We start from the raw sequence: 17,959 nt of genomic DNA, 5'->3' as shown, positions 1-17,959 counted from the left end.
TGAACCCTAATCAAAGACAGCAGCAAAAGTTAAAGAATTCCTCAATGGGGCACTTTACTGAATGTTGAAGAATTGCAAACGACTGAGTCAGCCCGCATGTTGGAATCTGGAGGCAGAGAAGTTCTGAAGATTATGTACGCATAACATCACTTTTGTGGCAGACGTCCGATTGCAGCCTTGCAGCCTACTTGAGAAGTACTGTGCACCTTACAGTAGGTAAAGTCGTTTATATACTGGCTGACATCGGGTACTCTACATTGGGGAACTCCCTTACATTATGAATACTGCAACAGATGAATAGAAGGACATTACTCATTCAGCATCTGCATCACAAAAATTGCAATGGATTGAGGAGATAACAGTATATTTACTTAATGACTTAGAAACATCTGTAATATGGAAAACACCAGGAAGGCATACAAAAGGTCCCTCAAATACAAATGTAAAAAAAGGTGTGCACATAGAAGGCATGTACAAAGAAAAGAATGATTTAGGTTTACCATCTTATCAGGTAAGATCTGCAATACCATAATGCTATCAATGCAGTATATCGGGTTCTCTGATTTACATATGAGTTTGCAAAGACAAACCATTCAACTGATGCAGGCAAATTACTGACGGCTCAGAAGCAAACACCAAAAATGGTGCAAGCTACACAATCCAAATTACAGAAAAAACTAGGGAAAATTCTACATGCACTGCTTATACAAAATGGAAAAAGGTACACATGACAAGTCAATAAAAAGACAGCCAATGGGTTTAAATTTTAGGATAGTAGCAGTGGAAAAGAGTTGCACTAAAACATTTGTGGGGGTCTCTCTGGGTGTGCAGCAAAAATCCTTAAACTGCCACACCCTTACAAACTAGGACAATCAAAGTGCTAAACTGGTATGACACACCTATGCATAAAGGGAATAGAAGAGTTAACCTTGACACTCAGTTCCTTCATCATCATGTCTAACTGCTTATCAATTTATGAAAATAAAATTGCCAAAGATTCCAAAGACAAGTACAAGGCATTCTATAACTACGTCAAGAATCTAAATGGCAATTCTCAGATCTGCTCTGAGCTACAAGGATATTGGCAATATCCTGGCAGATCAATTCAGTGCCAACTTCACCCCCCTCTAACCCCCTAAACGGCCCATCTCAATACCGGAAGATTGCCAAATTCCGGCAATAACGGCCACACAAGTAAAAAAACACTCTCCAAAGCTAAGAATACAGCATCCATGGGACCAAATGACATCCCGGGCTGTGATTACATGAACTACAAAATGAACTGGCACCTCACCTAAGTGTCATGTTTAATCATAGCCTCACCTCAGGTTTCGTGCCCACTGAGTGGCACACAGCTACAGTTATCTCACTCCACAAGGGGGGGATCCACCTTGGATCGAGGGAACTACCACCCCCATCAGTCTGATGAGCCTGATCTGCAAGGCCATGCAACGTATTATCATGGAACTTATAAACAAAGATATTGGCAACCTTCAAACACTGGACTCCACCCAGTTTGAGTTCTTGAAGGGCCGATCTTGTCTACTGAACCTGACTTACTTCTTCAAATCAGTCTCCAGAGCCGTGGACGAGGGTAAGGCGGTCCACACAGCCTATCTGGACCTCGCCAAGGCCTTTGACACCATCCCCCACTATGGAATCATAGATAGACTTACTAAGCTGGGCATTAATCCCTACGTCACTCAATGGGTTACCAACTGGCTTACTGAATGAACCCACACTGTAAAAGTCCAAATCCAGCTCGAGACAAGTGGAGTACCTCAGGGTTCAGTCCTCGGACCGCTCGTTTGGCATCTACTTCTCTGAAGTACAGGCCAACACTAAGGGACTCTGGCTAACAAAGTTCGCAGAGGACTGCAAACTGGGAGCCATTACTGAATCCCCAAATGATGTGGATACTCTACAAAACGGCCTTACAGAAACAGATGCTTGATGCCAGAGCCATGGGCTCAAGCTAAATGCCAAGAAATGTATAGTTATCCCCGTTGAGAAAAAACATGTACCCGTGAATTACACGTAGGTGGCAGTACACTAAACACCGAAAGTGTGATAACAGACTTAGAGACACACAGGTGGACAGTGGTCTCACCTTCGATAACCACATCGCCACAACAGTCAGGAAATCCTATGTGGCACACTTCATCACTAAGGGCTTTTCATCCAGAAAAAAGGAGGTCATTGTCCCAATGTACTCATCCCTCATTCGACCCATTATAGAATACAACGCCCCGTTTGGTATGTACCTCTCAAGACATCTGCAACTGGAAAGGCCGCAGAAATACTTCAGTAAAAGAATCATAGGCCTAAAGCAGATGCCCTACGCGGACTGCCATAAAAAACTCCAGCTATACTCTGTCGCATATCGTCTACTCAGAGGCAATCTCTGCTTAACATACAAGGCCATGTCAAACCCAGAGCTGTTGGACATGCTACACCCAATCCCTCAGAGCCACATGCTCCAGGGATCTAAACCTTGTCATCACAATAAACAAAACATGCTGGAAGGACAGGTTCCTGACCCAGGGACTCCCCAGACTCTGGAACAGACTGCCCATACATGTCAAGCAGAGCGCCTCTTTGGCCCTCTTCAAAACGAATCTTGACGATTGAATGGGAGAAAGGAAAGTCACCCTGGGGATCACATCAGTTGCCCTTGCTAGACAGGGGTCCAGGGAAGTAAATAGTGTGGGAAGAAATAGCCAGGGAATTGTTATGGCTAGGCTTGTATAGGCCCTAGGGCCGATAGCCTAGTACCAACCTATGAGTCTATGTTGCCATATTTTGTGCTCCATCTGTTATGATCCAGGTCCCAAATTTCACAGATGCAAGCCACCAACCCTCATTTTTATTCCATTAATGAAAACATACATGGTATCATGAACAATACTGCAGAGAACTTTAATGCGAGGAAAACACTCACAGGACAGGGAACCATGCTTACCACTTCCCAGGTTTAACACTGACTACATGAAGTTCACAGTGTACTCAAGCAAAGGCTTAAAATATTAGCCATTTCTAAGCAGCAATCCTCTCATCCATTGAACTGCCACACACCATCCAATCAGATATTCAAGACATTCTGATCATAAAGTTTGACGGAGTTCACTTACACTACTGCTAGCAAGCACATTTTGCCTGCTATTAATGCAGACAGCCATAAGGACACCCCTTGGGAAATGACTTCCATTTCTATACAAGCAAAACTTACTGGCAATCTGAAAAGGACTGCAATACAGCTGTTGCAAACTGACCTGGTCAAAAATTACTGACGGCAGTGAACTAATAACCACTCACATATAACCTAGCTGTTCTGCATAACAGGAGGGTATACAATGTCATTAAAGGCATAAACATGAAAATGCAGGTCCTATAGCTCTACAAGACCTAGGTATCCACACTGACTAAATTCTAGTTTCAATCAGAGTGGAACCTAGCACCATGCAGTTTACTATAGAAAAATTGCAAGACTGTTAGTTTATGCCCTCTTGATATGGTGCAAACCCAATACAAAATATAGTAAGACATTAATGCACACTAGCAGGACAGAACAAATACTGTTCCTAGAGAACTACAACCTCTGCATTAAGTAAGCAAGCCAAATGTAATCCCCCCCCCCCATGTATAAATTGCCTCTAAAAATTAGCTACATATGCACAATTTTCAGCGTTAAATAGATAACTGTTTAATTGAAACTAGCAGTAGGGACATAGAAGGAACAGAATGTGAATGGAACATTTGGCAGTATTTTTATCAAAAAAACTTTACAATGCATTGGTTTGTTCAGTTTCCAATAATTAACTTTCAAAAAGGTTTCTTCATCCTTGATGCAATTACAGACCATAACATACTAGATATTCTCTACTACAAACTCACCATAGTAGCTTTTAAGAGAGTCTTCTTTGCAATGCTTTTAAGTAATGGACTCCTCATAAGAAAAATCATATAATTATTTTAATACAGTTCAGTAAGAAGAGTACTTTTTAAAAAAATCTAGGAACTTCTGCAGTTAACTACTTGGTAAGCAAACAAGCTACTGAATTTAAACAGCCACAATTGTTATGCTACATCATTTTTTTAATTAGTTGCAGCTTCAGTGCATTCTGACTGTGCCCAATGTTCGTTACTCAAGGAGTTCCATTAGCATGAGAATTTTAATGTATTAACACTGTTTTCAAAGGAAGATAACGCTTCCTTTTATAACTTCTACTTATATAAACATACATAAGGACAACATACAGCCCTAGCGTGAGTGTGAGTGCTTGACAGTCATTTGGTGATGCATTTCCAAACTGATGTGAAGAGTTGAGTGAAAAAAACAAAAGACAAACAGCACAAAGACAAAAATAACAGACTGGAAGCTTCCAGAAAGAGCCCTGCTGTTTAAAATAGTTATAAAGTCTGAAATGGTTCTGCACTGTAACAGTGAATGTCCAAAACTAAGGCTTCTAGCTGTGACAGGGCTGCCTCTGGCCAGCTCTGTAGCCAATGTCACTGAAGAGGTTTGACGAGGTATAATTTTTCTCCATGTTCACTTGTAAAGATAGGAGCTTTTTTGTAGTGTTCCACCAACTCATCCATGGTGCCAAAGCGACGCTGACCAATGCAATAGACTCCATCTACGAGCTGCACTTTGAAATGTTTATTCTTCCCTGATGCTTTTAATGACACTGAAAAGTCACTGGGCTGTGAAGACAAAGAATTCTGTCACCATAAATATGTTCACAATTAAGATAGTTTTACCAACTTGCACCACACATCTGTAACTTATTAATTATTTTTGTTGTGGTCATTAAAAGTTTGCTCAGAAGGGCTTCTCACCTTTTTCACTGGATGTTTCAGTGCTGATGTGTAAATCAATACTAGCTTTTTAAAGTATCAGGCAGCATATTATGCAACAAAAGAAATAAAAGCTGTAAACAAACTTACCAAAATGCACCTGAATGTGCAAGATACTTAGCGCAATGGATCTCCAGATCATGTGACAGATGAAGGTATTAATTGTCCAAACATTTTAGACTTTTTGCAATCATTCATCTTAGGATTTCTTATAGACTTCATTTCTACCTAAAATGAATGCAGATGAGATAGCTCCTAAAAGGCTAGCAAGCAAGGGGTACACAGCTGTTCAACCATCCTCCCCTCAACAGAAAAGTCCAAAACAAGGAATACTTAAGACACTGACACTGCCAGCATTACTAAACCCCATTTTAAAAGATCTGCCTCTGTGAAGAATACCTCAACACAACAGTTTTACATTAAGAATTGATGCAGCACGCTATACACACACACAGAACAGAATAATGAAAAAACTCAGAGTAAGGCAAACTTTAAAAGTCAGTGATACAAAAAAAAGGCAACTGTTCTTACATTACAGGTGCTGAGTACAGTACTCTTGGTGAAGACCATTAATAACTAATTTCACGAACTTTTAACTTACTCTGACTTAGGAATGGAGTCCATTCCTGTCAGGGAACAGGAAACCTTTAACATGTGGAGAAATTAAAAATAAAGAAGCTCAAAATGCTATGTAAAGCATACTTTCAAAAAGACTCCCCTTTTCTCCAAGGACATACCAAATCAGCAGTGCCTGCAACAAATGTATGAACTGATGACCATGTAGGTGCAGCATAAACACCACAGATGCAGTGAAAACACTTAAGCAGTCTGATTGGAGATAGAAAATTATTGGACAAGGAACGTCAATTGAGTATTACAGACACTATTCCCACAGTGAATAAAATCTATTAAGCTAGCTAGAAAAGCAGAAAAGTACTGCTTAGTTGATTCTTTTTTTTTTCTAAACATCTTTATTAAATTCACACATCGCAAAGTACACATTCAATTCCATTTTTTCCTTTGTACACATTATCCAAATATGATTAGTCTTATTCAATTTAACTTTACATAGATTGCTCAGGTCCTGCCTTGCCCAAAATATAACTAGTCCTGTTTATTCTTCTCATCTATTGTTCCCACAGATTACATTCACTTCCTTTTCTAAAGACTATCTGCAGTTCTTTTATCTCCTTTACAATATTAAACACTTCAGTTATAGTTGGTTTTACTTCTGATTTCCATTTCCTAGTAACTGCTTTTTGGCAGCCAACAGCATTACGTTTAACAGGGTCTTACTGTTTAGAAGCAATTCACTTTCTACATCACAGCTCAAAGGAATCATTTCATTAATTAAAATACTCCCCCAACATTTCTGACACAGTACTCAAATTTCTATAATCAATGCTTTACATTCCAAAAAAACTTGTTTCCAGGTACCCCTCTCTCTTTCCTACCACACCTCCAGTAATTATCTACCTGCGAACAAAAATCTCTGAAGTCTACTTGGTGTAAAACCAATGCAAATAATTCAATGCAAAAAAACCTAAACATTCTACATTTTGTTGCATCCTTTGAAGCCATATACATATCCTCCCCTCTGCTTATTTGTACACTGCCTTTCCATTCGTCTCCATTTTCTAACCTCATCTGATTGATTATAGTCATCATGCATAACTTTACATGCCCTGTTATCCACCTTTTTTTACCACAGCTTCGGATCTAGACTCCGCTATAAATTTAACTAGAGCTGGCCTTTCATTCACCACCACCTTATCCATTTTCTCTATGCCTATATTATGTACTACCTGGTACAGACGACTGTCGCCAACCCACAGACAAAACTTCTGCTTGGTCTCTTCCCACTCTGACTTTTCCCTCCTTAGGTAATCACTCACTCCCAGTACATTTAATACTTTGCTAATTTCTGTCAATACATTCTAGCTCTCACTAAAGGATAATGAGGACACCCCTGCCTGGTTCCTCTATTCAAACAGTTTATCAAAGAATCCCTCCCACTCTGACTCTTGCCTCTAACCATATATCTCTAACTCCATTACTTTATCTAGAAACACAAAGGCTGCAGTTTCCTACTCAATTTCAGCTAACTCTACGGAATGCCTTCGCTGAATCAATACACCAATAACAATGGGGTCTTCGCTCTGCTTTCCTTTAAGATCACTGTGGTTGCTTAATTTCTGGACTACTGCACTTTAAAGGATACAGATGGTTGGGGCTTTTCCTAAGGACTCTGTCTGCGCAAATACTAGCAGCTGATAACGTAAATGTAAACTGAAGTGCTCTGCTCTCCTTGACAGGAATTCTGTTAGACAAAATTTAGGTAATTGATTCCGGAATAGTTCTTAAAAAAATAAGTCTTCAGGTTGGAAAAAGCAGAGAAAGGTGAGTAAGGTTATATGATCCCTGGTGGTACAAAACTGTAATCCAAATGACCTTGAGGCTATACTTCTAGCATCAACTTAAACAAGTATGCTTATAAACACCTACATTAAATTATTACTTAAGACATAGGCAAACATATATTAGCAAAAGAGAGAACATTTTTCGGTACCAAGGTATTCTTGACTATTAGTGGAGTAAAAAAGTGATGACAATACACATTCACAGATACCTTTCTGTAGGTTTAAATCATCTGGTTTATTTCTTTATGAGCACTTTAATCAGAGACTTCATCAGATGTGTCGCAATTAAGCACACAAGATTAATGCTTTGAGCTGCTAAACTGTTTCTCTGTAGTCCAGGACACAGGGTGCAATTCCTTCCCCTCCCACTTAGCTACTGTGCGACTTCCTGCAAACGCATTCTACATGTGCTGCATTCCCTACTCTAAAGAGAAAGTATACATCTAACCCTAATGAGCCTGAAGTAAACACAGCTCAAGTATCAAATACCTGTAAAACCTCTGCACTTAGTATGCATTAAATAAAGGTCATGCATCAGTCTAACAGTTAAATATAAAATTCATCCCAAAATGCCACTACAACCTTAAGGAGCTGTGTATACCCTAATGCTAAAAACTCTCAATCACAATGCCCCAGAGATTTTAGTTATGGCATGTTCCTAAAAGCATAAATTGACATGCATGCTGTACTTGAGTAAATGACTTGTATGCTTACATTCAACATGCAGATTATCATCAATTCCCCTCTCAGTTTTGTTAAAAATTCAGGTAATTACTGCTCTTGGGGAGATAAACTCAATTCAACAACAATGTCGACCACACTACAAAGCAAGTGTAGAATTTTGGTGTTGGCATATTTACAGTGATAAAGTTCCTTTGTCTGGAGAAAGTGTACAATTCTGACTTCTGATGCAATAAGAACAAACACAAATGTTCTAATGTGCTGCATTTTCACAAAGAACAGAAGTGATGTACCTCAGTTTCAATTGGAAGATAGTATAAAGCAACATGCCAAGTTCTGCCAAATGCCTGCAGAACCTTGCATTCAGCACTTACCCACTAGCACTTACCCACTAATGAATATACAGGAGTCCTCCACAGTGGAGTTAAAACTTTCATGGAATTTTAATTACATTCAAGTGCAAAATTAACTCAAGACTGCTATTTTTTAACCCAAGAGATTTAATAGCAGTTCAACTCCGAATCTGTCTCCACCAGCACAGGGAGCTAGGATCATGGCATGTTTCCAGTGACAAAACTTCCCTTTTCTGGAAAATGTGATTTTTTACTTCTGATGCAATGATAACTTCATACACTTAATTTTTACAATTTGATAACCATGTAAGTGAGCTGACCCTTTTCCGTCGCAGCCTGGGTAAAAGTGTACAAGTACAGTAATGTTTAATTACACAATATAAACATTAACACAATGCAAATGAACATCAAATGTACATGTATATGCTGCTGGTGTCTTACATAATACACACAGAGAATGGGTAAAGAGTAAGTACAGTTGTGTACACTTACCATAAATGTAGATGTTCGAGTGTAATTCACTGTTGCAGTCATCACATTTGGGTTATCTGCTTGCAGTAGTCCTCAGTCGACCTGATTAACAAAGTCTTGGGTCCTGCGTCGGTTGCTGTCATCTTCCGTGACATCAGGTAGTCAGGGGTATAAAACATGCAGCCGACGCCATTACATCAGTTTTTCTTGCCCCAGATGTCAGGTGCCCCCTAATGGGAAGCAATAAAAAAAAAAATTAAAAAAAAATTACATATATATATATATATATATATATACACATATACACACATATATATATATATATATATATACACACACACACATACATATATACATGCAAGGTTATACCTCCAACAAAAAAAGGCAATACACCAAAAAGCTTTTAAGCATAGTAAAGGAGAGTAGAGGTAGGGAGGGTAACCAGAACTGCAACAGTGAATACACTAACATCTACATTTATGGTAAGCGTATACAATTGTACTATGTTCTTCGTGATTCACTGTTGCAGTCATCCCATTTGAGTAGATTCCCAAAGCTAAGGATGGGAGGAGGAATTTAGACAGCATTAGGACCAACTATAAGGCCCTGCAAGACTGCAGTGGCAAAACCAGCTCTGGAGTTAGAGAAAATTGGCAAATGGTAATGCTTGGTGAAAGTATGTACAGAACTCCAGGTAGTAGCTTCTAGGATGTCCCTGGTAGGGACACCTCTGAGAAAAGTGGGGTCTAATCCCCTGTGGGATAGGTTTTCCATGGTGCTTATAGCAGAAATGAATGCAATGGCCTATCCATTTAGAAATGGTTTGCTTTGAAATAGCCTTTCCCTCTGCCCCTGCAGCAAATGCCACCAGCAGTTCAGATTTCCTTTGAGGTTTAGTCCCGTCCAAGTAAAATCTAAGTTGTCTGTGCACATCTAAGGAGCAGTATCTGTTCCCCTTTGTTCTGTGGATTAGGAAAGAAGGTTGGCAAATGAATGGACTGATTAAGAGCCACACTGGATACCACCTTGGGCATGAAGGAGGGATTGGTTCTGAGGGACACCCTGTCCGCATGAAAGATGATGAAAGGCTCCACTGCCATAAGGGCCTGTAATTCAGATACCCCTCTTGCTGACGTGATTGCTAAAAGGAAGGTTGTTTTCCAAGAAAGGGATTTTAAATCTGCACTTGCAGCTGGCTCGAAAGGAGGAAGAGTGAGTTTCTCCAATACAAAGTTAAGGTCCCAGGCTGGAGTTGGGGCTCTCCTGGGTGGTCTTAAGTTTTTGGGCCCTCTGAGGAACTGCTTGAGCAGTGGATGAGAGAAGAGGGGTGGTTCTTTGTTACAATGAGCTGAAATGGCTGAATTTTAATGGAGGAAAAAGAAAGGCCCTTGTGAAGCATCTCAGTTAAGTATTGAAGAATCTGAAGCAAGTTGGGCGCTGCTGGGCCCATCCCTTGAGATTGGTTCCAGGCACAGAATCTTTTACATTTTTCAGCACAAGATTTTCTAGTACTAGGCCTCCTTGCCTCCAAAATGATATCCAACACTTGTTTACTGAGGGATGGTAATAGAGAGATTAGGTAATTAGCCAGGCTGCCAGGTTCAGGGTTTGAAGCGGAGGGTGCAGAATCTAGTTCTCCTGCTGTGACAGCAGGGTAGGGGTCTGAGGCAGGTGCCATGGAGCCAGCAGTGACACTGCGCAAGAGGGGGTACCAGTGTTGGCGTGGCCAGTGCAATCAATACAGTCCTTGGTTTGTTCTGTTTGACCTTTAGTAGTACTTTGGAGAGGAGAGGCAGAGGAGGAAAATCATAAACTGATAAATTTTTTCCAGCTGAAGGACACAGCATCCATTTTCCAAGCTTGTTTGTGTGGAGTCCTTGAGCAAAATTTGTCCAATTGGTAGTTTTGTGGGGTGGCAAACAGGTCTATATCCGGGATCCTCCATTTGTTTGTCAACATGCTGAAAGTCTCTGGTTCCAGTTTCCACTCGTGTGGGTCCATGAGATTTCTGCTTAGTTCGTCTGCCAGTGTATTTAGTTTTCCTGGCAGAAACTGAGCCTGTAGATGCACTTGGTAGCTCAAAGCTGTGTTCCACAGAGCCATGGCTAGTCTGCAGACTGGGTAAGAATGGGTACCTCCCTGCTTATGTACCACATAACAGTGGTGTTGTCAGTCTTCACCATTAATTGTCCTGGAAGAATGTGGTCCTTGAAGGCTGTCAGAGCATTTTGTACAGCTAACATTTCTTTTTGATTGATATGCAGGTGCATTTGACTTTGGTTCCATTTGCCCTGAATGCACTTCCCTGCCAGATGAGCCCCCCCCCCATGCATAGTCTGATGCATCTGCTGTTAGGGTTTGGGCGGCAGGGGGGTAGAGTGAATGGTCGTCCTTTGTTTTGGTGGCAGGCCTCTGCCCACCAAAGGAACTCTAACCGTAGGCAAGGTATGATAGGAATCATTGCTTCTAGATCCTGAGAATGTTGACACCATAGGCTTTTTAGATACCATTGTAGTTTCCTCATATGCAGTCTCGCATATGGAATTAGAAGAATGCAGGAGGCCATGAACTCCAAGCTTGCAGCATTTGCCTTGCAGATAGCACGGTTTTTGTGGCAATTAGTTTGAAGTAGGTTGTCAAATGAATTTCTCTGGCGTGAGGAAAGCCATCTGGGAAGTTGTATTCAAGCTTGCTCCCAGGAATATAGCCATCTGGGAAGTTGTATTCAAGCTTGCTCCCAGGAATATAATTTGTTGACAGCGTACCAGGTGTGATTTATTTCCGTTTATGGTGTACCCAGACAAGTTAGCATCTTTTGTACAAATGCCAGATGATTCAAAAGTATGTCCTGGCTTTCTGCCGGATTTAGACAATTGTCCAGGTATGGGTACATTTGAATATTTCTTTGCCTGCAAAATGCAATGACTGGAGCTAGGCACTTTGTGAATTCCTTGGGCGCAGTAGATAAGCCAAAGGGCAGTGCAGAGAACTGATAGTGCATGTAGCCTGCTTTGAAGCATAGGTATCTTCTGCAACATTCTCTGACTGAGATGCACAGGTAGGCTTCCTTTAAATCGAGTGTTGCCAATTAGGCATTTTTGTCTAGCATAGGAAGCAACTGGTGAAGAGCATCTTGAATTTTGGAATGACCAAAAAGGTGTTTAAGGTAGACATGTCCAGGATTGAACACCATGAGTTGTCTTTCCTGGGTACCAGCAAAAGTCTTGAGTAGAAACCTAGTCCCTTTTCCTGTTCTGGTACAGGTTGAGTAGCCTTCATACTTAGGAGAGAGACTACTTGCTTTTGAGCCTCTGCCCACTGATTTGGGAGTAGATCTGGCCAACCGTTTGGGGTTGGTAACGTGTGGAAGTGAAATCTGTATCCTTGGGAAACTATTTAAAACCCATTTGTCCTGGGTAATGAGTTCACAGTTTTTTTGCCTGCAGAGCAATCTCTCCCCCTAAAGGAGCAGTCAGTTGAGAAGTGCTTGGAAGCTTTAAAGTTGAGACAGTTTACCATACGGGGGGAGTCTTACTACTCCCTGCTCTGGAAGTGGGAGCCCCTCACTGTTTAGTCCTGTGCGTACCTTGGGACTGAAGCCTGGGTGTTCTGCTGGATCTGGGTTTGGACTGAGAAGGTCTGGAAGTGGCAGGAAAGGACTGATTCTTAGAGGGCCAATGCCTACTAAATCTTGGAGGCTGTACTTGTAGGAAATCTAACAGTTTGCATAGATTTAGCTTTTTCCTCCATCTTTTTAAGAACTACTTCTGCTTTGTTGCCAAACAGGCGGTCCTGATTTAAGGGAGCATCCAGTAATTTAGCTTTAACATGATCTGGCAAGGACTGCTCCTTAAGCCAAGCATGCCTTCTAAGTACAGACCCAGTGACAGCAGCCCTGCAAGATGCCTCTAGTGAATCAAAACCACATTGCAAAGTATGTTTTCCAACCTGTTCAGCAGAATGCATTAAATCCTGTTTTTATTAAATCCCTATTTTCAGCACAATCAGGAATCAACATAATTTTCTGTTTAAGCAACCCAACAATATGCTGCTACTTTAACATATGAAACTGGCAGTTTAAGGCCCTAATGGCCAAGGTTGCAGAAGTGTATACCTTCTTACCCCATCTATCTAGCGCTCTGGAGTCTCTATCAGAGGGGGTAGGATTTTTGGCAGTAGTAGCCTTAATGCCCTTGGGTCCCTGTGAAATGGTCTCAGGATCTGCAGTAGGATTTTTAAAAAGGAACTTATGAGAGTCAGGAACCCTGTAATATCTATCAGATTTTCTTGAGCAGGAGGTAAAGAGTAAGGGGCCAAGCTAGATTCCAAAAACGCATCAACAATGTCTAGTACAGAAGGGATAGCTAAAGGCCTGTGCTGGGGCAGGAGTAAGAAATCCCTAAGCCTCTTTTTAGAATGAGTAATCCTGACTTTCCCAATGAAAATGCTCCCTAAGATTATGCAAGGTTTCACCAAAAGAGAAATCCTCTGGGGGGAAGCAGAGGGAATAAAGTCCTCAGCATCAGAATCCTCATAGGTAGATAAGGGTAAATCCTGGTCATCAGAGGAAACAAATTTCAGAATCCTGGTCAGAAGTATAAGCAAACTCAGTCCTATGTCTCTTGGAGGGGGAAGGTTGGCTTCCCCTGATTAAAGTAATAAGGTCTTCAGCCATTCTTATTTGTTTTTTAGGCATAGAGGGCTGACCATGCGGTCTGGGTGGCGGTTTTCTAGGCATGTTTCGAGTTTTAGGCCTTGAAGAAGATGGCGATGGTTTTACATGCAAGTCAGTAGGCCTGAATACACCCCTCAGAAGCTGGTGCCTGCATAGAGGCTCCGGACCCATCCAAGGTAGACATATCCGCAGGTTCCACAGTTGAAGCATCTCGAGGCATACCAGACTCCGAATGGGTCTCAGTAGAGGCCTGCGAATCTGAAGTAGCAGGTATCAGGGGCTGTGAAAGAGCCTCACTGAGTACCGGCGAACTGGAAACTGGCTTAGGAGAAGCATTGTGGGCAGCTTTGGACCTAGGCAGCCTGTCTCTGTCTTTATCTTTGCGTTTTTTCAGAATGTCGGTAGTCAGATGGCTTACTGAAGACATATCTGGATAATAACAGAGTACCAAAATCTTTAGCAGCATAAAAATACCGACGACGAATAGGTCGTTGTTTAAATAAGGCACAAAACCAACAGTGAGGTACGTCATGGTCAGTGCCTAGGCAAGGAATACAGTACGAATGGAAATTTTATGAGGTATTTGCTTTCCACAAGAAATACAATTATTTACTTTTACTGACATCGGTTTAGAGCAAGAAAAAGTTTCCCCAACGGGGTACTTAGCTTTAGTTGAAGACTTCGGTTCTGAAACTCAAAAACGAAAATTTCAGGAGTCTGCCGACCAGCACTTGCGAACTGCTTCTGCTTCGGGCACTGCACAGCAAGAAAGACTGATGTAATGTCATCGGCTGCATGTTTTATACCCCTGACTACCTGACATCATGGAAGATGTGACAGCAACCGACGCAGGACCCAAGACTTTGTTAATCAGGCCAACTGAGGGCTACTGCAAGCAGATAACCCAAATGTGATGACTGCAACAGTGAAACACGAAGAACATCAACAGTATGTTTAAGAGTTAGAATTCTACTTAATAGGACATGAAGCTTTGATTTTTACAATACACTAACAGTTGTACAATTTTAAAATCTGTAACCAGCGTCATGAAAGTGCAACTTCAAAATTAAGCTTTTTAATAATTCTATAGTTTTATAATTGTTTTTACATCTACTGATAAAGAATTCCACAATGAAATGCAAGTCTAGAGGAAGCTTTTTCTTCAATGGTTAAGTCTGAATCTTAGTTGAAGTGTGTGATCTGTGGAATCTTGATTTGCAGCATTCTTTAAAGTAGACGGCAACAGCCTTGTCTTAGGATTTTATATTTCAGAGTACTTAGCAGTAATGTGGACCTGTTCATAATGGGTAGCCAATGTATGCTGTCATATAAGTTACAATGGTGGCGATTATGCTCAGCCATTTGAACACCAAGTATTTTACTTTCAGCTAAATGGATTTTTTGGACATTATGGGCAGAGTTGTGGGTAAGCAGTGGAAAGGCATATTGTATTTTGGGAACAAGTACATTTACAGCTATTACTGTATGTGTAAGTTGGAGAGTGGCTCTGATAGTCTACATTTCAGTTGAGCTAGAATTTTAGAGGCAATACTACCAATGGCACTAGGAGGAAACAAAGATATTTTTGCTGTTTAACAATTGCCCCACTGTTGTCTTGTGCTGTTTCCCTAGGCAGAAGTACAATATAAACTTAGTAACCTAGCACACACTAATGGCCATGTAGGCCTACTGATGGAATCTAGAATTCTCTAGAAACAGTGATGGCAATTTGCAACAGTTGTTTGACTTGAAACACCTGGATATTCAGTTATGAACTGTTCTCTGCTGTGTTTTTTTAAGGTGGAGAAATAACAGAAGAGCTACATGTTAAATTTCAGAGTGCCAGGTCAAAATCGCTGATGACAGTCTTCTTATCCATTATAGTATCTCATTAGTACGTTCATACCATTCAAATGGCAAGACAAGAGTCCCCAGCACAAATTCCTAGGTGGCTTACTCCAAGAATTACTTTTAGGTATAACGGCCCAAAATCAGACTCTCTTCAATCATTCAAATTCTAGTGCCTGGGAAACTGTGCAAGGAGGTACACATCACAGCTTTACAAATGTCATCTATCACTACTTTTGTAAAAAACTGAAGTAGGCACAGCTCTAGTAGAATGAGTGTTAAGAGCATAGGCCAATTCCACTCCATACTTTTGGTGACATTTGATGCATTCTGGCAACAACTTTGCTTCGGGTGACCATAAAACTCATTACCAGTTTGAGGCCTGCAAAAGAAACGAAGTGAAACTCATTTCTCAAGTCTTGACTCCTGCGTAAATAACTGCCTCAGTGTGTCTAAACAGCTAGACAACAAAACTTGTATTCAAATAATTCTGTTCTTAAGTAAAAACAAATATAGCAAGTCAAGGCTAAGAACCTGTAATTGAGACCCCCCAAACTGCTGAAGTAATGATCTCTAGGGAAATTTACTGAAGTTGCTGCAAAAAGGTAGCATAAGGTTCTAGACCACAAGTTCACTCTCAAAGGGGGAACTAAATTATTTACTGGTGTGGTCCAGTTAGAAATGCTCCATGCAGGAACGCCTTGCAAACGTTTAAATAAGCTACACAGAACTGCTTTGGAAATCTACTTCTTCCCAATATTGCTGAAACAGGTGACATTAAAAAGGGTCTCATCCCAACTTGTCTGAGCCATTTGCTTTTTGATGCTTTTCTTGAATTTTTTTTTCCCGCAGAGGTCAAAACTAACAAGCCCGGGATGGAATCATTCTTCACTGCTCAGCACTGGAAACACCAAGTGGATACATTCAAGGCCTGTAGGTCTAGATATACTTGTTGGATGGATGGTTAACATATTTCTAAAGGTCATGAGACTGTCCTAAGACACAGAAGCAACTCCTGATAAGGGTATTGGGAAACCAAACCTCCTACGGCCAAGAGAGTGCTTTGAGAATCACCCTGACCTTAGGGTTTTCCTTCAGAATAAACTTGGAAATGGGAAAGATGTAATGGAAACCCCGGTTCAAACCTAAACAGCTACTTTGGAAGCAGATGAAGGAAAAACAGCTGCAACACTTGATTTGGGTTTTTTGGGGGGAGAAGGCTATAGTAAAGCTCTTGCCACAAGCAAAAAAATCTTACATACCACTGTTCGACTTGGGGACCTCTTGCATGTTATCAGACACCACCTGCTACACTTGACGCCTAAGGAACTGGCCTGGCCTAGGATACAGATGGCTACCAGAAGGTGAACAGTCGATATGACCTAATCATAGATGCTCCTGGCCAAGAGTATAAGATTGCACTCCACCATATATATTGATACACCCCACTTCAGGCACACTGTTCTACTGGATGTTGACATCCTGTGGGAGATGGATCCTGAGAGGTCGCAAAATCGGATGTACTGTTCTCAACACCACTTCCACTACTAGAAGCCAGTAGGGAAATCTTGGCTGCCATAACTACTATACATTTATTAAACAAACACAGGGGCAGTGGTGTAACTAAATGTCACAGTGGGCAACTAAACATAATTGGTCCCAACTCAGAAGTGCAGCATTAACTCCGGAACTTCTTAGCTATAGTCACATGCAGGTATGCATCCTGGAAGTCCAGAGCACACATCTCTGCCAGGCAAGAAAATAGTGTCTGCACTGAAACCATCCAGAAAGAATGTTGGGGAATAAATTGATACAGACAGCTTAGGTCTAGTATAGGTCTGAGGTCCTTTGTTTTTTCGGGAACCAAACAGAATCCCTGCCCTTTCTGCTCTGTCTGGTGAGACCCCCTCAGATTTACAATACAACTTAGCTCATCCTCTTTTTGTGCAGCTAGCCTCTGGAACACCCAGAAGAGGGAATGGGTGCAGGTAGGAAAGTTGTGGAGGGGGCAAGTGTATCCACTGGGACACAATTTCCTTTAATATTCTGTCCTGCTTAATGGCCAGCAGCACAAGACAAGGAAAGTACACTTGTGTCTACAATGAAAGCTGAGAACAAAGAGTGATGAGGAGATTGAAAAACTGAGAAATTTCCTACAGACAGGGTCTATGGAAATGTGCAGGTATCTTTCAGCTCTAAAGTGACAAGGAAAGCCTAGAGGAGGATAAGGAAAAGTATAACCTGAAGACAGCATCCTGAAGGATGGAACTTCCAAAAGGTGTTGAGGTATGAGAAATCTGGAATGGGTCTTCATGTTCCATCTTTCCTACGGACCAAGAATAGTTGAGTACAAACCTTTTCACAGGGCCTGAGGAGGAACTGGTTCTGCAACTTCCTGGGAGAGCAGGTCCTGGACCTAAGGGGGATGAGGAAAGATTGATATGGATGGGGTGAAGAAATCCCTCTTGGAAAGGAAAGCTCTTTTCAGGACATTCTTTAACCATTTTGTATGATGGACAAGACCCATTTATCTGTAAGTAGTGCATTACCATGCTTGGGGACAGACTGAGCCTTTGAGACAGAATAATCTGTGGAACAAGGTGGGAGGAAGGAGGCAAAAGACAGTAGTGGGTTTCATTAGGAAAAAGGCTTCC

At 41.2% G+C, this 17,959-nt stretch overlaps 1 protein-coding gene across 1 annotated transcript in view; it reads right to left on the bottom strand.

Annotated features, from left to right (window-relative positions):
- Positions 1-3,678: 3,678 nt before the first annotated feature.
- The window catches only part of NCK2 (NCK adaptor protein 2), a 530,895-nt gene continuing 516,614 nt past the window's right edge, over positions 3,679-17,959 (bottom strand). Inside the window, exon 6 of the mRNA XM_044072748.1 lies at positions 3,679-4,704. Coding sequence (XP_043928683.1) covers positions 4,510-4,704 — 195 coding nt within the window. The 3' untranslated portion in view covers positions 3,679-4,509. The remainder of the gene's footprint in view (positions 4,705-17,959) is intronic.

Source organism: Protopterus annectens, chromosome 5.part0 (genome assembly GCF_019279795.1).
Source record: "Protopterus annectens isolate FY-2018-M chromosome 5.part0, PAN1.0, whole genome shotgun sequence".
In the NCBI taxonomy this organism is placed as follows: Eukaryota; Metazoa; Chordata; order Ceratodontiformes; family Protopteridae; genus Protopterus; species Protopterus annectens.
Note: the sequence above shows the minus strand (reverse complement) of the source record. Positions and strands in the feature narration are given on the sequence as shown.